The sequence below is a fragment of the Colletotrichum scovillei genome, assembly GCF_011075155.1.
Source record: "Colletotrichum scovillei strain TJNH1 chromosome Unknown Contig00004, whole genome shotgun sequence".
Classification (NCBI taxonomy): Eukaryota; Fungi; Ascomycota; class Sordariomycetes; order Glomerellales; family Glomerellaceae; genus Colletotrichum; species Colletotrichum scovillei.
This window is the reverse complement of record NW_023336262.1, coordinates 2,947,258-2,968,827: the sequence shown is the minus strand read 5'-3', so window position 1 is coordinate 2,968,827 and position 21,570 is coordinate 2,947,258. Positions and strand designations below refer to the sequence as shown.

Here is a 21,570-nt window from a genome sequence, read left to right as displayed (position 1 = left end):
TATGGTCGAGAAGACTATTGTTCGGCCCGTATGACGTGATGCAAGAACCCCGCTGTGCGGATCGGGAATTGCTCGGAAGTCGGTTTAGAGCTTCTTCAGTGCAGCCGCATGCACCTCACTTCGATTGGCGTCTGCAAGTTCAGACGGCGTCTTTTGGGGATTTTTGTTTTACTTGCCTAAGGTACTTGGCATACATTCTTCAATCTTTTCTGGGCAGCGCTGCAACTCAAGTAATCCCATGTGCACACACATCTCCATAGATGACGTTTATTCTTAGCACCAACAAACATAAGGATTCTAAATGATATTTCCTTATTCAACGAAATGTCTGACTCACGCCCAAACCAATTCTATCAATACTACGAAGGGAAAAACTCTCTGAAATCAAAGGAAACTTTCAGATAGGCGTGTAGTTACTTGGCGTGCAGTAGTATTAAGTCATAGAGCACTGAAATAGAACACTAAATTTACATTGAGGTAATAAATATAATACTCAACATAGGGTAAATTTCACTCGATTACTAGTTATAGCTACCTTAAGTATGTACTGAAACTATGCCAAAGCCTATGCTGTTTAACGTGTTGTCCCATTCTCTGATGTTATCGCGTTAATGGGCAGGGAAATGTTGAGTGAGCGGAAATCAGTTCAAATAAAATTCCAGTCTTCGCAAATGCTTCTGCAATTTTGTCACAAGTATTGCCTCTGTCGTGTTCGTATGTTGGAGTCTTGACGGCTACCTTTCGTAGTCCAGATAGTTGACCGGCCAAACATGATGATGCCAGACGAAGCAGCATCGCAGTCAGAGGTTCAGTGCTAGCGTCCAACCTCTCATGAATCCAAGGACGAGAGCCTGGGGCCAAAGAGTACAGACAGTACCTTGGATCCGAGTACCAAATATCATGGAGAGTCAATTGCGTGAGCTTCGCAGGTAAACGCGCAGTAATGTCTGCGTTTGCCATGTCTTCGGGACTTCGGAAGATACTTGGCAGTTCGGTCTCCAACACAGTCAGATCTTCCAAATCCGTGAGACATGTGAGACATGGTTCATCGGGGGTCCGAAGAGCCGAGAGGTCCCCGTGTAGCAGCGTAAGTCTCTGTAAGCGCGGGCAGAGTGTTGAGAGCGTCGTGGATAGGTGAGCGGTGATTCCTGGGTGCGTGGTTTGTTGGAAACAAGGAGCGAAGAAGTGATAGTCAATCTCGATTTCGAGGACTCGGAGACCGGGGCACAGCTGGAGTAGTCGGCATAAGTCGGGTCCCCGGATAGCAGTTTCGTGGAAGCGGATTTGCTCCAAGGCGAAGGGTCCAGCCGCGGCGACTTGGGCGAGACCTCCCCATCTATCGTTGTCGTATCGCGTAAGTATTGACGTGAGAGGAGGCAGCGCAAGCAGGCCAGTGAATATGCGAGGAACCTCGGGAATGTTCATGAAGTATACCGCAGGGTCTTCCAGTTCCAAGTGCCGCAAATTGGGCAAGGTTCCCGGATGGCCTGTCGCATTGCTCTGAGTTGGTGTAAGCCGTTTCCGTAATCCCTTCTCACATTGCTCGGCTGACTCCCATATCACGCGTAATGTCAAACATTGCACATGAACCCCAAGTTCAGGTGTTTCGATGAGGGAGCGGATGAGAAGACCAGCGGCGTCTTTGGATTCATCCAGGTTGATATTAGAAAAGAGTTGAGAATTGCAGAGAAGGTGGAATATTTGACAAGTTTGTGAAAGATTCGACAAGGTCTGCGTATCTCTGGCGTCATCGTATCTGTCTTTCCTCAAAAAAGCGACGGAGTCGACGATGCAACAGATGAGCTCGTTGGGAAGGTCCAGCAGACGTTTCTTCGGCATCAGCATTGACCCCGAAGTCGCCGTCGTTGAGTGTTCCATGACGATGCTCTTCTACAACGCTTTCACAGCTCTTTGAGACCTATGTGCGAAGTGTATTCGCCGTTCAACATGTGAGAAGCATGCAGAAATTGGCTGTATTGCGATGAGTGAGCTCGAATCTGGGAAATCAAGTCGGCAAGAAAGGAGTGAATGGGGTGGCGTCATTCTGACTTTTTGCCTCCATATTCGAAGAGGTTGGACAAGATAGGGGCACATGGGCAGAACCGGCCACTAAGATCAGACGGACCGAGCGCTAGAAGAGGCCAAACGGAGGGCCGAGGTTTTTTGACGCTAAAATCTTTTGTCATTATTTTACTCGGAAAACGGTTCAAGCTTTGTTATATGATGAGATTTTTCCTTTGTGTCGAAAGGGATGACGTGGGAGTATTACATGGAGGTAGCATAACGGAATGGATGGAGGCGTACCGCTACTTTCTAATTTGGTAAGTACCGTTTGGAAAATTGACGATGGAGGCACACCGAGCTCGGTGAAGAGTAGAGGATTACATAAGGAAGGTGAAGACGCCCGTTGTCACAGCAACGCACCGCACGACCCACATGGACGATCTGTTATCGTTATCAAATAATCAACACCACAACACTGGGCATCCTTTTCTAACGCTGCCCCATTTCCAACTTGGACATCGACAACCTAGACGCAGTACTCCAGCACCACATCACTCGGAGACGCGACGGCAACTTGCCGCGACGATACTAACCATGGCAGCCTCCGACGATCTCATCAACTTCGACGTTATCGAAGCACAGAAAGAAAACATCCAGGCGCTGCCCAGTGGTCGCTCCGCCAAAAAGCTGGCCCAGCTGTTTTCGCCCTCGCCTCTGCACAAGCTGAACACCCCGACACCCTCAGACACAAAGAATGTCAACGATTGCATTCGGGTCGAGTACGAGGAGGAACTCCAGAACATCTCCGAGTCGGACGACCCTCTAGACATTTACGACCGTTATGTGCGATGGACCCTGGACGCATACCCCTCAGCACAAGCAACACCGCAATCTCAGCTTCACACGCTCCTCGAGCGCGCAACTAAGACCTTCATTGGTTCGTCACAATACAAGAACGATCCCAGATACCTCAAGATCTGGGTTCTGTACATCCAATTCTTCGCCGACTCGCCGCGAGAAACCTTCCTCTTCCTGTCACGACACAGCATCGGAGACTCACTTGCCCTTTTCTACGAAGAATATGCCGCCTGGCTCGAGGGCGCTGGCAGATGGAGCCAAGCAGAGGAGGTGTACAAGCTCGGCATCGAGCGCGAGGCAAGACCAGTACAGCGTCTGATTCGCAAGTTCAAGGAGTTCGAGGAGAGACTTGCCCACCAGCCCGAGGCCGACAAGGAGCCCTCATCGCCAGCACTTCCCACCGTGCGGCCCGCTTTGGCTGCAAAGATTGACCCCTTTGCTGCTGCCCGCGCTGCGGCCGCTGTCGCTGCAGACCCCCAGGCCCCTCGACCCAGCCAGGGCGTGAGCACAACGGCTGCGAAGCCTGGCAAGGCTAAGATGTCCATCTTCTCAGATGCCGACTCCGCGCCTCCTGCGTTGTCGTCGCGTGGACCTAGCTCGAAGGGATGGGATTCGATCGGCTCCCTGGGCGACCGGAAGAAGGAGAACGTGATGGAGCCCAAGCCGTGGGCAGGGGAGACATTGAAGGCTGGCGGGAAGAAGAGCACTGCTCCGAAGATGGCTATCTTCAAGGATACGGTAAGCACCAATTTACTTGAACTTCCCAATGCCTGGATGTTGATGATTATAGGACTAATGTTTGGCTTTATGGCGTTTCATGTATTTCAGTCTCAGTTGCAATCAAAAGTGCAACCCAAAGCCCAATCACGATCATCACGAGCGCAAATGTCCAAGTCCCATATTACACTCGTGCCATCGAAGAATCAAACAGTAGTGAACCCCGTAAGCGGGAAGAAAGAGCGTATCTTTGTTAGCCTCGAGGCCCTCTATCCCACTCCCGAGGAACCTGGCTCGGAGCTTGGTTTTGAGGAAGTTTGGGCCATGAACCGAGGCTGGCTGGATGTCTCCTGGGATGACGTATCACTAACTGAAGAGATCCCTTCCGAGATGATGAGCGTTGAGCCTTCCTTGGTTGACGATCTCAGCCACCTAGTACAGGAAAAAATGGTTGTTCACACAGAAACCGTAGTAATGGATGAGAATGGAGCCATAGTCAAGAAAAAGGGGGGCAAGAGCAAGAAAAAGAAGATGATGGAGGTCAACGAGACTCAAATCAGTAGGCGGCTTCCGTTTCCATAAGTTATGTCGTGTTCAAGCTAACAATTTGATAGTTAAAGCAAATCTAGACTCACCGTCGAGGCCGAAGTTGAAGAAGAGGAACACGGCTGAGCCAACGATGACGCTCCATACTCGTGCTGCTACGGATGAGATCTACGAGATTTTCAATCAACCCATTCAATCTAATCCTCTGGATGATGAAGAAGAGGAGGAAGAAGACGAAGAGGAAGATAGTGACGAGGACGACGACTACGAGACAGATGGCGACTACACTGAGGTTGAGAACACCATGACTACTCGCCTGATCGAAAACGATGCCGCCGCCGAAGAAGCTGACGAAGATGGCTCGGATGTCAAGAGTATCAGTGAATGGTCCGACTTCTCCACGCGCAAGCACGTCCCTGTTCTCGACGAGGACGCGACCCAACCCGGTGTAGACGATACACAAGCTTCCGACTTGATGGATCCAAACTACGCTGAGCGCACTGGTCCTCTACCAGATGAGCAGACTGTCTCCCAGGATGGCAGAGAATCGGGCGATGAGCAGGAGGCCGAAGAAGAAGAAGAAGGTGATGAGGATTACCCGCCAAGAACGAAGACGATTTTCGTTCCGATACCTCCAGAGGATTATGAGCCCAGGACACGACCGTTTAGGGATCCGGTCGAGATGGCCAATAACCGTCTCCCCTTCATGACCCCGATTACGGAGAGAACCGAATCTTCTCTTGCGTTTACAGAACGGAAGGCGAGGTACGAGACTCCGTCTCGTGAGGAATATGAGTCCACTATCCATGAGGAGGACTCTGACATGGGAGAGCCGGGTAGCAGCCCACTGAGGGAAGTCCTGAGTGAAGTTCGACCTATCAAGATTGCCCAGCCCCTTCTCGGCAAAGCAAAGTCTGCTCCGCCAAAGCCAGCACCTCCCAAGGGACCGATCATCAAGGAGTTGCAATGCAACCCAGTTGATGAAGCCGTGAGGAATGAGATCCTCGCCAATATGCATTCTTCTCTCGACTCATACCCTGGATTCTACGACCATAGCCACGAGAAGTACGAAAAAGGCAATGAGATCCGCAAATTCGCTAAGGCCATGACGAAGGCAGCCAAGGGTGGAGACAGAGTTAGCAATGCTTGTGCCATGGTCACAATCGAGTTCCCCGACATTGCGACAGAATATACCATCAGGAAAGAGCTCGGTGCAGGCGCTTTTGCCCCGGTATATTTGGTTGAGAACCCGGACGCAGACCAAGAAGACGAGGACGAGAACGGGGTCGTGGCCATGGGTAAGGGCGCATTTGCTGTCAACCATCGCAGCCCTCTGGAAGCACTCAAGATGGAACTTCCTCCGACACCCTGGGAGTTCCACATGATGCGTCTTGCACACACGCGCTTAGGCCCTCAGCACCGCGCAGCCGCCTCTGTTTCTTACGCCCATGAGTTCCACCTCTACCAGGACGAGGGCTTCCTCTTCCTTCCCTATCACCCCCACGGCAGCGTCCTCGATGTCGTCAACTTCTTCCGCGCCGAGCCGTCTGCCGTCATGGATGAGCAGCTAGCCATGTTCTTCACCATTGAACTGTTCCGCACCGTCGAGGCCCTACATGCCCGCGGCGTCCTCCACGGCGACCTCAAGGTTGACAACTGCCTCCTCCGCCTCGACCACGGCGGCAACGACCAGCCCCTATCAACGCAATATAGCGCTGCCGGCGCAGGCGGCTGGGACGCGCGGGGCGTGACCCTCATTGATTTCGGTCGCGGCATCGACATGCGCAACTTTGCGCCCGACGTGGGCTTCATCGCGGACTGGAAGACAAGCGCGCAAGACTGCGCCGAGATGCGCGAGGGTCGGCCGTGGACGTGGCAGATTGACTACCACGGCCTCGCGGGCATTGTCCACTGCCTGCTGTTTGGCAAGTACATTGACACGGTTCGCTGTGACCAGGGCGGGATCGGGGCAGGCGGACGCAAGTACCGCGTTCGCGAGAGCCTCAAGCGGTACTGGCAGACGGAGATCTGGTCGGAGTGTTTCGATTTGTTGCTTAACCCTGGGTCGTTTGTCGCCGCGGAGGAGGGCGCCCGCATGCCAGTCCTCAAGAGCATGCGTAGCGTCAGGGAGAAGATGGAGGCTTGGTTGGAGGGTAACTGCGAGAGAGGTGTTGGGTTGAAGAGTCTTGTCGGTAAGGTCGAGGCTTTTGCCAAAGGCAGGAGATGAGGAAGAGTATTGACATGTCTGTCTTGCGTACGATTTGACGAAGGGGTGGCGGCGGCGGCGGCGGCGGCTGGGCGTTCCGGGCTCTCTACAGGAGGAAGGAGATTGTTTACGTCGAACTACCTATACCACTGGTGCGGTCTTTTTATACGTTTTTCTTTTAAACTCTGGTCGTAACAAGACTCTATCACAATAGCGTCTATTTAATACATGTACACACACAAACCAAAAAAAAGAGTTCACCCCCTCGGTGCTGAACTGGGGGCTACATCTCTTGGCGCTCATGCTGGGATTCGAACTCGGGTACTCTCGTAAGCGCTGAGCCTGTCGTCGAGTAGGCTGGTTGGCGTAGATAATTGACGTTGACCTTTAACCACTCCACCACCCAGCCAGTTTGACCTGACCCGTCGACCTAGACGGGTGCCTGCTGGCTGGTGACTGGAACGGAGTTGGGGGGACCTATATGGGCTTGTTGTCGTGATCGGATGAAAAGGCTTCCTCGAGCCTGAGGTTTCCATGGATAGGTGAAGTGTTTGGTGCCTGATTCATCAGACGGGAGATGGGTAGGACAGGTCACATCACGAGGCTGAGGTCGACGAGCCCGCCTGAGTGCAGAACTTCTTAGATGCCTCGAACAGACTGTACATAGATCCCCGGGCCATGGAATATGTCACTGTGGCTAGATTGCCTCTTAGCTATTGTTCCGGACTTATAATTGGATTTTACACGCCAAGTACCCAGTCGCTCATAAGGTAACAAGGTACATATTTATACACAGTCCAGACATCGATTCCGGTCCAGTCCTCTTACTCGCTCTCATCGTCAGTCTCGACCTTCTTCTTCCTACCCTTCCCAGCCGCCGCGCTCTTCTTCGCGGTCCCCTTGGCCCCTTTGGTCCCCTTCTTGGCATCCTTTTCAGCCTTCCGGTCGACCTGATCCTGTATCTTGTCCCTTTCGCCCGCGCCCTTCTTCTGCAGCTCCACCTCGAGCGCCTTGAACTCGTCGCTCTCGGCGTCCATGCCAATCATGCTCTCCAGGAGCTTGATCTCGTCCGCCCAGACCTTCTTGTCCTCGACGGTCTTACCGTTTGCGTCCTTGTGGTCGATGGGCGTCTCAAGGACCATGGGGAGGTTCTGGAAGGGCTCGTGGTTGACGAGGGTGTGAAAGGCGCGGAGGCCGAGGAAGCCAGTGCCAATGTTGGCGTGCAGATCGCGGTGGGAGGCGAAGGGTGCCTTGCTGTCGTTGACTTCGTAGTGTCAGTAATGACGTTCTTAGAGAGCCGAGTGATTTGGGAAGGGGAGTTGAGACTTACGGTGGAACGCCTTGAGGTACTTATTGCCAACGACCTCGTCAAACTCCTTCATCGTCTCATGAAACTTTTCAGGCGTCCGCAAGTCATATCCTGCCGCAAAGGCATGGCAAGTGTCAATACACACACCGACTCGCTCCTTGTCCTCGACCTTGTCAATGATTTGCTTCAAGTCCTCAAACTTTGTACCAATGACATTGCCGGTGCCTGCCATGTTCTCCAACACTGTAATCACCTTCTTCGTCGCCTTGTGCGCGGTATTGAGCTGCGCCGCGATGCGCCCGCACGCCTCCTCGCGAGCCTCCCCTCCAGTATTGCCTGGGTGGAAGTTGTATAGCTTTATGCCCAGCTGCTCGCACCGTTGAAGGTCATCTATGAAGCTCTTGTATGCCTGCTTCGCCTTATCGGCATCCGCTTGGGCGAGGTTGACGAGGTATGAGCCGTGGGGAAGGACATGTGCGGCGACATCGTACTTATTCTCCTTTGCAAGTGACACGAATTGGTCTTTGGCATCGGCTGCCAGGGGAGGACTCTCCCACTTCCTTTGCGACTTGAGGAAGAGGGCAAAAGCATTGGCACCGATATTGACGGCATTCTGGATCGAGTTTTGTACACCTGTGGTACAACTGTCAGCGCAAAGGTTCGAGGATAAGGAGGCGTCGCGAATACTGACCGCCAGCGCCGCTGACGTGGGCGCCAATGTACATCGTCCTTTTCAGCGAAGACACTGTTGTCCTATCTGCCAATGGCATATCGTCCTCCTTCTTCGCCTTGCCCTTCGCTACTGTGGTCTTTCTCTTTTTTGCGGGCTTTTCTTCCTCTTCTTCGGCGCAGCTTCCGCAGGCCTCGTGTTCGTCTTCTGAGACAACCTTGCGCTTTGCTGGTGTTTTCTTGGCTGCGGCTACGGTTTTCGTCGTCGTTGCAGCGACTGTCGTGGTCTTGGCGCCGTTCGTCTTCGTAGTGGTCGTCTCTTCGACCTTGGTCTCGACGACTGCTTGCGCCTTTCTGCGTGCAGAAGTGCGAGGAGGCATGATTTTTGGTTTCTCTTCTTCTCAATTTGCGCCGAGGTGAATGATCTTCGCGACGAGATGCGTATCAAGAAGGATCAATTCTCGAAAGATTGGAACGAGGAGGGGGCGGATGGGGAAGTAGGAATCGGGTCTTCCAAAAAAGCAAAGACTCGTCGTCGGCGGGCCAGTGATTGGCACGCGTCGAGATCCGCGTCATACATGCGCGATGTCAGGTGACTTTAATGAGCAATTAAGTAGGTACTAAGGTAAGGTAATGCAGCTGTATGGGTAGAGTCTGTGCTTGACCTGACTGCTGTACTCGGTACTTGACGCGTTGCCTTACTTGAAAGAAATCTCACAGTTGGACCGAGGTCATTCACGAACATTAACATTGTCCCAGTATTTCAAATTAGAACCAGTAGTTTGAATTGAACCAGACTTTCGATTGAATACCGTAATGTTTGCTAAAACTACACCTAGCCATTCCGCTGTTTTGTGTACTTTGCTTACCCTTTTCCATCCCGAAGACCCTCCAGGCGCCAAATTCAACCGCCGCTACCGTATTTTGACGTATGTAAGACAAATACGGAGTACCAAACTCAAAAAAAAGTTGTAAGAACAAGGATATGCTGCTGCTCGCAGCTGTGCTATGCTACTTCAAGCAATGAATTGAAGCTCGGCCTTGCGCTCAGGCACGAACTGTTCTTTGTAAGTATCCCAAATCTTCTGAAGTTCGGCCATGTACAGGTCATGCAGCCGGTCAATATCCTCCTGGGTAGGTTGCGCTGTGGGTGACGTGGTGACCTTGATAGGCTTCCCGACCACGATGTTGAGCGGTCTGCGATACGGCATCATACCAACATCGTAGTTAAGAATTCCCCGGCCATGAAGAGCAGGGAGAGTAAACTTGAATACGCGAAGCACAAACATCTGGAAGTTGTGCACCCAAGGATGGGTTTTCGGGCTGAGTTGGTCGTAGAGGTCATTCTCGCCAAAACCCAGCACGGGCACGAGGTCAGCTCCAGTCCGCAGCGCCATTTTGATAAAGCCCTTGCGTCCCTTCAGGATCAGTCTGAGAGTCCCGGGTTGAGCCTCGAGTGACTCCCTGGCACCACCCACAACAATGGTGACTGCGCGTCCCATTCCCTCGCCATTGGCGCCGCCCTTGCTCAGCGTGTTCCAGATCGACTCCTTAGACACAGATCGAACGCCCATGAACAGGATGTAGTCGCGGTAAAAGGGGATTCGGAAGTTGTTGTCGAGTGTCAACAATGAGTTGGTGATCCCGGGGAACTTCTGGGCGAATCCGAGGGCATTGGTTGCAAATGCCGCAAAAGCACCGTGTGAGATGATTCCATGAGGGTGGTAGCCGAAAATGTACTTCCTTGTCGGTGGAAGATCGTGAGTCTTATGGAGCTCAGCAGGATAGTAATCGGCGAAGAACTTCCAAATGGGAAGCGATCGTAGCCATTCCGACCGTAGCTTCAAGTTGCCATTGGAGGCAACGCCAGAGAGTGACAGGTGAATGAGGTAAGGGACCAAGAGAGGCCAGGTGAAAGGGATTGCCGCGAGGAAAAAGAAGATCGAGACGAATATCAGAATGGATAGGCCATGAAACAGAACGGCTCCGGTCTGGAGGCGGCGCTGAAAGGGGACCTGAAGAGGTGCGAAGCGGATGCCTGCAGCCTTCAATCCGAAGCGATGGCTGTTTCTACGGCCTTGTGCTGCGAGAGTAAGGCGCGGGTAGTTGTCGTCGCTCATTCCCTTGACACTTGTTGACTCCGATCTGTCAACATCAAATCCATCGACGAGAGTCTCATCAGCAGTGCCCTCGCTACCAAAGCTCTTTTCGGGGTCAACAGCATTGCCATTGCCGTCATTCTCCTCGGCCTTACTGCCGTTGCTTCTCGCCGAGGATGGGGATCGTCGATGGCCTCTGCTCGGGCTTTTAGGGGAATCGTCTAGGCCCTGTAGGAGGAAGCATGGTCAGCGAAATGACATAGCACATAATTCAATTCATATTGACTTACAGTGGCGCTGTACTCGTGACTAGACTCCTTCCTCTCAGCGGCAGGTCTCTCGGTATCATCAGGAGTCTGCTTGTCGTTGGTTGAGGACGCTGGTGGCCCAAGCTCTGGAGCTTCTGCTACAACGTTAATCTTGCTGTTCCCAGACTCGGCTGCCTGCGACGCGAGCTGGGGGTTGCTGAATTTCTTGACAGGTTGTCTCTTGGTTGGCGACTTGGAACGAGCTGCGGAACCCTTCTTGCGAGGCATGATGGCGGATCTCGAATGATGGCGGCTCGTATGTCGATGTCGGCAACCCAGGTCCAGCTCTTGGTGGGAACGTGTACAAAGAGAAGATGCTGAGACCAAAGGTGTTTATAAAGCAGGTTGTCTCTTACCTGAAATGACAGCCACCTTGGTCCCGTCCCCAAAGTTAGACATGGTTGCGTCGGCGTCGGATGGCGGCAGGGCCGGACCTCGGACAGGCGTGCGGCGTGGGCGTAGGCTGAGAGCTCGGAGGAGACCTCCTTTGCTAATCGAAGACCCACGGCTTGATTCAGTAAGGGCGGTGGTTTGAGCAGAGATGATCGGAAACTCTTTGGCGCACAGGGTCCGAAGTCTACGTAGTATGAGGGAGCGGGCGAAGGAATGCACAAAGGGAGAGCGGAAAGGTTGTTTGGTGGCAGCTAGCCTGATGTTGCGAAACGAGGGCAGGTTGGGTGCATTACGCTGGGTGCGGATGAGAGAGAGGGACGTGGGTGTACGTGGGAGCATCAGCAGCTAGCACCCCGGAGCTGCCGCCAATGACGATGACGTTACGGATTGGATCCCGTCCGCATACCGGCAAGCGGCTGCAGTCTACGACAGTCCCCCCTGAGCACAGAAGCTATCTTTTGTGCATAAGTCGTACATAAACATACATAATATGCGAGATATGCACAACCCACGATATGTCGATAAGCACCCCGGTCAGACTCGATCCTTTCTTCTCACCACCACCTAGTTCCTAATTTACATGTGATCATCGAGCTTTCGAAATGAGCTTATTCTTCTGATGCGGATAGGATTCCGATCTACTGGCGTGGTCTTCCTTCAGTTCATGAGAATCGGAGGCCGTCATAGAGAGGAGTCACCTTTCACGGAAGATACAACGAGGCTTCATGGACTTGCATTAGATGCTCGAAAACGATCGACGCGACTGTCTCGAACATGGCGTCGTTGAGCTGTTGGTCTGAGACTTGCCTAGGTACCTAGCTTAGACAAAGCTATGGTGTAAGGAAGCACGAAAGGAAGCAAACGCGACGAGGTACCTCGCACGTTCACGGACGCCTCCCTGGGACCTTGGCCAGAGCTCCTTTGCCATCCTCAACACTGGCGAAAAGCCTCAGTGGGGCTGGACCAGCTCAAACATGTGAAAATCACCAGCTGTCCATGCCATCTTCAAGGGCAGAAACTCCAGAGAGACAGCGACCAGTCAGCTTCCGGCCCGTGCCAAGTCAATTGTCGGGGGATCGGGTGAACGGCAGGGGGAGCACGCGACATTTAAACCTACCGCCGAGTCGGCAACGTGCATGCCGCATCAAGATTCAACATGCATGGATCGGTGTTCTGTTGTAAGAGAATCATTGTAAATGATCAATTGACCTCATGGCTCGAATCCGGGCCTGTGGCTTCGAAGACCTACTTGCAGGCTGGATATTCAGAGACTATATCTCAATCCGCACTGTTCTTTGCGTCCAAAATGCCCAAAGGCACAGTAGATGCGGAGAGATGAGGACTGTATCGGCCAACGCAAATTGCCCCTCCATGACTGGACTCAAATTTTCCCCAAGATAATGAACCCCACCATCATCATCCCACCATTCACCCCGCCGACGTCACAAACGTCAATATTTGAACTGATCTGTCCGCACGTCTCACGGCCCTCTACCCAAGTCTTTCAGAATGGCCAAGGCTAAGAAGGGAAAAAGTGACGAGAAGGCAGCTAAGCTAGTACGTGTTCCACTGCCTCGTCTTCGAGAGCTCCCAAGAGCAAGGAGAGAATTCGTGCCTAACTTTGATATGGAGTAGGCTGCAAAGAAGCAGAAGCAGGCCAACAAGGGCGAGAAGAAGGCAAAGACCAAGACTGCAAAGCTCGAGGGGAGCGATGCCGAGGATGTTGACCTCGAGCAAGTGCTTGAGGAGTACAAGAAGCAGCAGGAGCAATTCCTCAAAGTCACGGAGACCGTGTGCGAGGGACCTCCCAAGGCCCGTTCTGCTTCCACCATTATGGCCTCTCCCTGTGACAGCAACAACTTGCTGCTCTTTGGTGGCGAGTACTTCAATGGTTCGTTGGCTCACTTCTTCAACGACCTGCACATCTACTACATCAACCGTGATGAGTGGAGGTGCGTGACGTCCCCGAACGCCCCCTTGCCGCGCTCTGGACACGCGTGGACGAGGGCCTCAAACCCCAACCATGTCTACTTGTTCGGCGGAGAGTTCTCGTCGCCAAAGCAAGGGACGTTCCACCACTACTCGGACTTCTGGCGGTTGGAGCCTGCCACGAGAGAATGGACAAAGATTGAGTGTAAGGGCAAGACGCCCCCGGCCAGGAGTGGTCACCGCATGACATACTGGAAGCAGTATATCATCTTGTTTGGTGGCTTCCAGGATACCTCAAACCAGACCAAGTATCTTGCCGATGTGTGGATCTTTGATACCCAAAATTTCTCCTGGCACAGCCCGACTCTGCCTCCTGCACAGTTGAAGCCTGATGCCCGGTCGTCTTTCACGTTTCTTCCCCACGAGCAAGGCGCTGTTCTCTACGGAGGGTATTCAAGAGTGAAAGCTACCGTAGCGGCCAACAAGCAAGCCAGGGGTTCAAGCCAAGGACAGAAGAACATCTTGAAGCCAATGGTTCACGATGACTGTTTCTTCCTCAGGATGTCTTTGCCGCCTGACGGATCACCCCCGACAGCGCCTCCAGTCGTTCGCTGGGAACGGCGCAAGAAGCCTGCCAATGCTCCCAGCCCCAAGCGCGCAGGCGCCACCATGGCATGGCACAAGGGTCGTGGAATTCTGTTTGGAGGTGTGCACGATGTTGAGGATAGCGAAGAGGGCATGGACAGCGAGTTCTTCCGAGAGCTTTTCGCGTGGAACATTGAGAGGAACCGCTTCTTCCCGCTTGCCCTGCGCAAAGCCCGTCAGCAAAAGAAGGCCAACCCAGCCGAGCAGCGTGGAGGCCGTCGTGCTCGTGCACAGGATCGAGAGGAGGAACTCCTCCGTCAGCTGGCTGCCTTGGAGACTGGCAAGTCTTTGGAGGATGCTGACGACATGGAGATTGAGAAGAAGGAGGAAGAGCCTGATGAGGATGCGACCCCTATGAGGGAGATGCCGATAACGATGGAGCTGCCGCACCAACGTTTCAATGCCCAGTTGGCTGTGCAGGATGATGTGCTCTACATCTATGGAGGCACTTTCGAGGCCAAGGACCGCGAGTTCACTTTCGACGACTTATACGCAGTGGATCTTGGCAAAATGGACGGCTGTAAAGAAATCTTCAACAGGCCTGTCGATGACTGGATTGTAAGTCAGAGAACTTCTGGACACGGGGTTTGTTCGCTAATAGCATTTCAGGAGTCCGAGGATGAAGAGGATGATGACGATGAAGATGACGACGAAGATGATGAGGATGAGGAGGATGAAGAAGGCGATATCGAGATGGAAGAGGAGGACAAGAAGCAGTTCTACACGCCGAGCAAGCGCAAGAAGAAGCAGGGTGATGAGGCCTCTGTTGCCGGCTCCGAAACGACCAATGCAACCTCCTCGACTGCGCCTACGAGTGCGACAGAGGACGACGATACCGAGGCGACCGAAACCGCCGATGACGGTCTCCCTCACCCAAGAGTAAGCCTTACCAGAACCTATCGTCAGGATTTATAGTCATGATAACTAACACTTCACAGCCCTTCGAGACAAGACGTGACTTCTTCGTGCGCACCACGAACGAGTGGCAGGAAATTCTCATGACCAACCTTCGCTGGAAGAACATTCAGCCGGAGACGCTCGCCATTAAAGAGATCAAAGCTAAGGCCTTTGAGCTCAGCGAGGAGAAGTGGTGGGATTGTAGAGAGGAGATCACGGCGTTGGAGGAGGAGCAGGAGGCCGCTGGTATTAGTGAGGTTGTATCACTTGCCGAGAGAGGTGATGCTGCTGCCGGTGGCGCCAGAAGACGATGATCACTTCAGCAGAAAGATGCAAATAGTCTTGAAAAATAAAGATGCTGGATATACCAAAGTTTTGTTACAAATACTTCACCCTTACTTGCTCTTGTGCACATTAGCTAGGCAGCCGTCACTTTGGAGCCTGGAAGGCGGCGAGAAAGATGTCAGCGAAATACTGGGAAAGTGGGGCACGTGACTGCGCGTCACTACCGCTCTGCCGTCTTTTGCCCCTCGTCACGTCCCGGTCCAGTCTTGGACGCATCACTTCTTTCCATCGAATATTCCGCTCTGGATATTATTGATACCCAGTAAAGACTTGAAAATTCACGGAAAGATTGGTCAAGAAAGCAAACGATTCCACGGCTTGCACCTTTGACATTTCAGTCCCGAATCCTTGTTAGTGTCACTATGCCGATCGGCATCCAGCGGCTGAATGCGAAACGTTCGCATCCAAACGACCGGATCATCTTCATCAAGCCTCTGAAAGGCCGCGATGAAAAGATTGCCCAGGATTTCCTCGAAAGAATTGCCGCACAATGTTGTACGTGGCTCTTCTTGCTATAGAGATGGGTCTGGCTGATCAGATTTAGTACCGATCATGAAAGAGCACCACCTTTCGGTGATGTCTCTGGAGCAGTACGAGTTCAACAGGGAGTTCGTGGGCAGGAATTTCAACGCCGGTGAAATCATTCAGCTTGTGCTCAAGTCTCAATCAGGACGATGGCTACCATTTGAGTATGTTCAGATGGTGATGATGCACGAGTAAGTCTGCTGTAGTGTCCCTGATGACCCATTGCTGACGGAACGAAGGCTGGCGCACTGCAAGCAAATGAATCATTCTAGAGCATTCTGGGCAGTCAGAAACAATTATGCCGAGCAGATGCGAGGGCTCTGGCAGCGAGGGTACTCTGGTGAAGGCATCTGGGGTCGTGGTGCCCTGCTGGGAACGGGACAATTCCAGAACAACGTCGCTCTTCCCTCTGAACCGCTGCCGGAGCACCTGTGTGGCGGCACATATCGCTCCCGTGGACGCAAGAGGAAGATCAAGCCAAAGCTGTCCTACAAGGAGCAAAAGGAGCGCCGAATCCTGAAGAAATTTGGCGCCAACGGCACAGCCCTAGGTGCTGACGAGGAGACAAAAGTCAAGTTGGAAGGCGGCAAGCGCACGCAAGCAAAACCACGCGTGGCTGGGAGTGCTCGTGGACGTGAATTACGAGCCGCGGCGGCGCTCGCACGATTCGACCAGCCGAAAAAGGAGCCCGAAGAAGACATCAAAAACGAGGTTAAGGATGAGGATAGCGGCGAAAGCGAGTACGAGGACGATCCGGCGGACATAACGAACGAAGACGCTGTCGACATCGATGGTAAGGTGATCAAGGACGGCAAGGGCAGGGGCATGATCAAGGTCTGCGAAGACGAGAACCCCGATGACCAGGACGCCCAGAACGAGCTACAAGAGTTACAGGCGTCGGTGAAGCAATGGCGCCAGACGCATCTCAAGTTCAAGCGCGAGCCCGTGGACGAAGCTGAAGCTTCAAGTGTGCCACCACCGAATCGAGTAGCAGAGTTATCGCGCAAGGAAGCACCGACGATCCGGAGGCCAGAGCAAGAAGTTCCTCCTCGAGTCAAGGTCAAGGAGGAGCCGGACGACGATCAGGAGGCGCCAATTTTAGATATCGCGAGTGCAACCCCCACAATCAAGAGAGAGGCGCGAGACAAACCCCGGTCAATAGCAACCCGTCATCCGATCTCACCGCCCAGCGCGTCATCCACGGTGTCGCCGTCGGCCGAGAGACAGAGGGTCACGGCCGCGACGACGGAGTCAGCGGCGATATCAGCGCCAAAGTCTAATAGAGCTGCGGCCGCAGCGACAACGGCCGAAGATGGACGAGAAAGTGAGACCGAGTCCATCTGTGGAGTCTGCTCGTTTGCCAACTCTGCCCTGTCGATAACGTGCGCCGTCTGCTCCCACGTGCTGGACCCGGCAAGCGTACCGAACGCCTGGCGCTGCGAGGGCGCCGCGTGCCAGGGCAGCCAGTATCTCAACCCCGGTGACTTTGGAGTGTGCGGTGTCTGTGGGCAGAGCAAGCAAAAACAGCAAGGCTGAGTTTGGGTTCACGACGTGATAAGGTTAGGAGTGACACAGGACTTTTGCAGCCAAAAGAGATGAGTTCGAGATGATGACAAATTGCGGCTATTGCTAATTGACCGAGGTCCACCGTATACTGACAAACAATTAGACAAGAAAAAGTATGTACGGATCTCTTGGGCAGGAAAAAAAGGAAGCAAACAAGTCATGACTTTCAATGAGGCGATGAGCGCATGTTAATATCGAATTACTATCCGCACCCTCGTCAACTGACTAAGTGACGGGCCGCCGACGACAGACGGTAGGGCTCGTTCCTGGCGGTGCACAGCCTTTTGCGGTTGATTTGTTTTCCAGGAACGGATAGTTATTCTAGGAAACTTTTTCCCTCGCGCATTTCCCCTGCGCAGAAAAATGGCAAGCGGGATTATACACTCAGCTCGTACGCAATTTACGAAAATGGCTCTTATTCATTTAAGACTGATATGTCAAGTTGTCAAGTAAAGTTTTGCTGGTGGGTTCGTCCAAAGAGTCAAGCCACCACGGTCCCACGCTTGCCACGGACAGGCTCAGCATGGGATCCCCCTTTGGCCACAAAGGTCGGGCCAGGGGGGGACAATAAGGACGAAACATGGAGAAAGAGCAGGCCAGGCAAGGCGGACAGCCGATCGATGGGGCCAGGGGGGACCTTTTGAAGTGGGCTGTTGATCATGAACTACGGCGTCGTCTATGAAGACTCTACGTAAGGACACGAATAACACCTATCGCATTCGTTCAGTGGAAGTTGGCGATTCAAGACAGATCATGGGATCGCGTGGCGGACATGTCAGATATCTATCCGCCAATTTAGGCCCGTCGAGCAGAATGCATCGTCGAAATGTCATCATCAGCTCGGGGATCGCCAGAGCCAAGGGACGACGCGGAGCCTCGCTTACTCGGCACCTGGGAAAAGAACCTGGACTGGAGATTTCGAGGAGTCCGAAGAAGGAAGGACGAAAAAAATATGGTTAACGGACCCAAAGTCTGGGCAAACTCGCCAGAGTATCTGATAAACAACGAGATACACAGATGACTGATCAATAGTGCAATAGCATGAAGAACCAAAGACCCAAGACCACTATGTACCTTAGCACCAGCAGTAGCAGCAGCGGGGGTGGTTAGAAATGAATTGCACTCTGTGGCTATTCTCGGGGATCTTCTATATCGCTGCGCATCCTATTGACCGGCAGCGGCTTATCAAGATAGTTGAGACGAAAAGAGAAGCAAGCAACACCCGACTTCTGGCTGAGCTTAAGCTCCGGCTGGCCTTTTGCGGTGCAAGTGCATGCAAACGCATCATCATCGAACACCCCCGCGTCCTTTGCCTTCTCCATCCTGCAGAAGTGCAGACAAGCGCTTTTCAAGCTCTCTTTCTGCAGACGGCATAGTTGTTCTCAGCCTATCGTCCATCGTCCACCGCCAAAGATGCACTCCAGAAAGGGGAGGCGAATCCGGGGCAACTGCACGACTGTGGTAGGTGGTATTCGCAGCCCATAAGTCGCGCCAGGCGTGGAGAGACGCGGGAATACCGGGATAGGGGACCCCACCGGTCGAGTTTCAGAAGGCTTAAAATGGGCACCTATCGCCTGGGCCGAAGAAGGACTACCGTTCCTCGCGGGCTGCAGCAGTTTGCGAGAGAAGTGCTTGAGTACCTACCGACAACCGCAACCGCTACCGCACGAATGAGCCAAGGTCGCCTGCCGCTTTGAAGGGAAGGGGGGGCGTGGCTGGTGGCCTACTTTGAGTGCTGGGCCGCCGCTGGCCCTGTTTCACCTTGCGACTCCGGATGACCGCCGCCGTGTCGATTGGACGGCCAAGTGATCACCGAAACTTGTTCCTTCAAGAGATCCCATCCTTTTGGGATTTTTCCTGCTCTTCAGGGGGGACTTTGACTACCACCTTACCTTCTGTGCTTCTGCATTCTACGCTGCAGACCAGTGTCCGATCATCCCTTGGGCTGCGTCCATCACCGTCCCATAGTTGGCTGGTAGGGCATGATGGAATGACGATGCTTGGCTTTATCCGATGGAACGCTCCCCTCTCTCCCTTTCTCCCGCACCTTGGAGTTGATACCTATGTGGTGTTACCCTTGCAAACTCGCCCAGTATCGAATCTCATGCGCCCAGCGGCGGTCCTAAACAGCGAACCGGCGATCCGAGGGCGGGAACGACGCCCCATGTCCTGGACATCTGGCCACACCACTCTCGTGGGAGTAAGAGAGCGCCATAGTAGAGGCCGACTGACTAAGAAATTGCATGGCCAGGAGAGAAGAAAAAGAGGCATTGGTTTCATCCGTTCACACAGCCATTCTGCTCTTGGCAGACTCTAAACACAGGCTTTGCTTTTAGTGACACCTACTCTAATGATACTAAGGTTAGTAGGGAATAGCCCCCTCTTCAGGCGACAGCGTCAGGGCCCCCGTCAGCCTTCAGGCACCAGAACGTGGCGGACTCGAAGCTGTGCTACACCGACCGAGGTTGAGGGAACTCCCACATACAACGTCCGTTTTAATGAGCCTCGAGTCTCGAGTCTCAACTCTCCGGTGAGCAAGCATTCAAGCAGGCGGCAAGGCGGACCATATCTGCAAAGGCACAGAAGCGATCCCGGCGCGGTGCTCTTTGGGTAGCGGAAAGTTCCTCCCAGTTTCACCCATCTCACCGGGCCGGCAGCAGGAAAGAGGAGAACCTGTGGCTATGGAGAGACGAAAGCACGCAACGCAATCCTCGCAACGCAAGCAACGTACGCAACCGCACAAACGTGACAAACGTCTGGTTCCGCGTCCCGCAGCCCGCGTCCGCTCTTCTTTTTGCCTTTCGATAATGGGAAGGAGAAATCAGGGATCCATATTGAAATGGGGCTCAGAGCTCCATACTGCGTACATCCAGAGGCGGTTACCAAGTTCAAGGCCATTCTCTTGCGGATACAGTCAGCCAAGTTTCGCGCCACCCCTCCCCCCTAGACCCTCCACTTCATTGCGACATGGGGAAGCCGGCTCTTGGATTTGCAAAAGACTGGGGGTCCCAGGGTCCAGGGGGGGTGGTGGTGCAAAGTGAAAGTGAGGAAGTTTACAGAAGTAATACCTTGCGGATGCAACCTAGTAATAGCTCACAGCCCAAAGTGCGCGCGGGAGGAAAAAGGATTTCTGGGTTTGTGAATATGGCGGCTTGCGAAACCTACTTAGTGGCTTGCTCGTCCTCCCTACTCTTTTCCTACTTCTACTTCTCCTTCAGCTTGAATTGTTCGAAACTTGTTTCTCTTTCCACATTCTTTTCGAAAGAAACAATCCAGACAGTCTGTTGACAGTCACTTTCCTTCTTTTTCTTCCAACCTTTGATGATCTGTGATCTGTTCCATTCTTTCTTCCAAGAAGCCCTCTTTGCTCCGTTCTAAACCAAACCTCGTCTCGACGACCAAACACACCAAAACTTACAAACCAAACTCACCCGAGATATCTCACGATCGACTTGGCAACACTACACCAAAAGGTCACTCTCAACCTTCAAAGCATCGATCTACTCATCCCTCAAATTAAACGAACTCTCCGAAACGAAGTCCTTCTTCCAGTCATCCCATATCCACGACTGAAAGCCATCAAAACCTCAAAGTTTCACTTGCACCAAAACCTCTTCTCACTCAACCTATCAAACTACCTACTCTCAACAGCCGCAACCATGTTCTCCACGCTCATCCATACCTTTGTCCTCCTCCTCACAGCCACCGCGGCCCTCGCCGCTCCGGCCGGAAGACACAACTGGCCCCGCTTCACCGTGCCCCAGCAGCACTTTGAGGTTCTCAGCATGCGCATGCAGGAGCCCGTGAACCCGGCCGCCATGGTGGAAGCCACCTGCGTCGACCGCAACGCGTACGTCTCTCTTTCACCCACATGACTTACACAAGAACCCTTTCCACTACACACTCTCTTCTCTCCTCCCCTTCTCCCAGCAACATACATCATTTCAATTCCCAATCCAATATCAAATCCCACATGATATACGAATATCAACTAACACACTCACAGCCACATCGTCTTCCACGACCAAAACGCAGCAGAACTCGCCATCTGCGGCGGCATCTCGGGCTCCGTCGACGCCTGCCACGGAAACCCCTCCACCACAGTCGGCCAAGCCGGCTCCGCCCGCTTCAGCCTCAAGACCACCGTCGAGGGCGCGCAGATCACCATCTCAAAGACGAAGTGGGAGCAGTGCGTCCGCGCCGCCCGCGACAAGTGCCCCACCGGCAGCCTCCGCGCCGTGTGCGCCGGCGGCGCGACGGTCGGCGATGTGGAGTTTACGCTCAAGAACTCGTTTAGCATGGACGACTTGTAAGAGAAAAAACTTCGAATGTGCGCTTCGGCTTTTGCATTGTGTCTGGGCGGTGGATGAGGGGATGGTTCTGGTCGTGTCTGATGTGTTTTCTCTCTCTCTTTTCTTCTTACTTTCTTCTCACAGAGGCTGTTCACATCAGTTGATATGCCTCGTTTTTTTCTTTCTTGCTGCGGGCATCTTCTGTGCCGTGGCTTCATGATTTTGATGAAAAGGGTTTTGGGATCGGAGTTTGTCTGCCCTC

At 53.2% G+C, this 21,570-nt stretch overlaps 7 protein-coding genes across 7 annotated transcripts; 4 read left to right on the top strand and 3 right to left on the bottom strand.

Moving 5' to 3' along the window:
- Window positions 1–600: 600 nt before the first annotated feature.
- Window positions 601–2,034, bottom strand: HER10_EVM0012850 (uncharacterized protein; the record flags this gene model as incomplete). The annotated part of the gene is made up of 1 exon (XM_035482230.1): window positions 601–2,034. Exon 1 carries the CDS (start codon window positions 1,876–1,878, stop codon window positions 601–603), a length of 1,278 nt encoding a protein of 425 aa, XP_035335486.1. The 5' UTR covers window positions 1,879–2,034.
- Window positions 2,035–2,523: 489 nt separating this feature from the next.
- HER10_EVM0013225 (uncharacterized protein) lies at window positions 2,524–6,352 on the top strand (the record flags this gene model as incomplete). The annotated part of the gene is made up of 4 exons (XM_035482589.1): window positions 2,524–3,600; window positions 3,757–4,138; window positions 4,194–5,752; window positions 5,819–6,352. Exons 1-4 carry the CDS (start codon window positions 2,599–2,601, stop codon window positions 6,350–6,352), a joined length of 3,477 nt encoding a protein of 1,158 aa, XP_035335518.1. The 5' UTR covers window positions 2,524–2,598.
- A 795-nt stretch (window positions 6,353–7,147) lies between these two features.
- Window positions 7,148–8,934, bottom strand: HER10_EVM0008753 (apurinic endonuclease). The gene is made up of 3 exons (XM_035478263.1): window positions 8,332–8,934; window positions 7,662–8,273; window positions 7,148–7,595 (listed from the first exon to the last, which is right to left on the bottom strand). Exons 1-3 carry the CDS (start codon window positions 8,687–8,689, stop codon window positions 7,156–7,158), a joined length of 1,410 nt encoding a protein of 469 aa, XP_035335188.1. The 5' UTR covers window positions 8,690–8,934; the 3' UTR covers window positions 7,148–7,155.
- Window positions 8,935–9,093: 159 nt separating this feature from the next.
- On the bottom strand, window positions 9,094–11,423 carry HER10_EVM0010915 (diacylglycerol acyltransferase). The gene is made up of 2 exons (XM_035480359.1): window positions 10,699–11,423; window positions 9,094–10,636 (listed from the first exon to the last, which is right to left on the bottom strand). The coding sequence occupies exons 1-2, from the start codon at window positions 10,942–10,944 to the stop codon at window positions 9,326–9,328; spliced, it is 1,557 nt and encodes a 518-aa protein (XP_035335334.1). The 5' UTR covers window positions 10,945–11,423; the 3' UTR covers window positions 9,094–9,325.
- Window positions 11,424–12,270: 847 nt separating this feature from the next.
- On the top strand, window positions 12,271–14,942 carry HER10_EVM0007379 (kelch domain-containing protein). The gene is made up of 4 exons (XM_035476937.1): window positions 12,271–12,666; window positions 12,745–14,241; window positions 14,293–14,562; window positions 14,622–14,942. The coding sequence occupies exons 1-4, from the start codon at window positions 12,619–12,621 to the stop codon at window positions 14,892–14,894; spliced, it is 2,088 nt and encodes a 695-aa protein (XP_035335082.1). The 5' UTR covers window positions 12,271–12,618; the 3' UTR covers window positions 14,895–14,942.
- Window positions 14,943–15,152: 210 nt separating this feature from the next.
- HER10_EVM0000536 (kelch domain-containing protein) lies at window positions 15,153–17,262 on the top strand. The gene is made up of 3 exons (XM_035470312.1): window positions 15,153–15,420; window positions 15,470–15,641; window positions 15,690–17,262. The coding sequence occupies exons 1-3, from the start codon at window positions 15,288–15,290 to the stop codon at window positions 16,984–16,986; spliced, it is 1,602 nt and encodes a 533-aa protein (XP_035334581.1). The 5' UTR covers window positions 15,153–15,287; the 3' UTR covers window positions 16,987–17,262.
- A 3,413-nt stretch (window positions 17,263–20,675) lies between these two features.
- On the top strand, window positions 20,676–21,329 carry HER10_EVM0005841 (uncharacterized protein; the record flags this gene model as incomplete). The annotated part of the gene is made up of 2 exons (XM_035475445.1): window positions 20,676–20,866; window positions 21,023–21,329. 2 exons carry the CDS (start codon window positions 20,676–20,678, stop codon window positions 21,327–21,329), a joined length of 498 nt encoding a protein of 165 aa, XP_035334973.1.
- Between the last annotated feature and the right edge of the window lie 241 nt (window positions 21,330–21,570).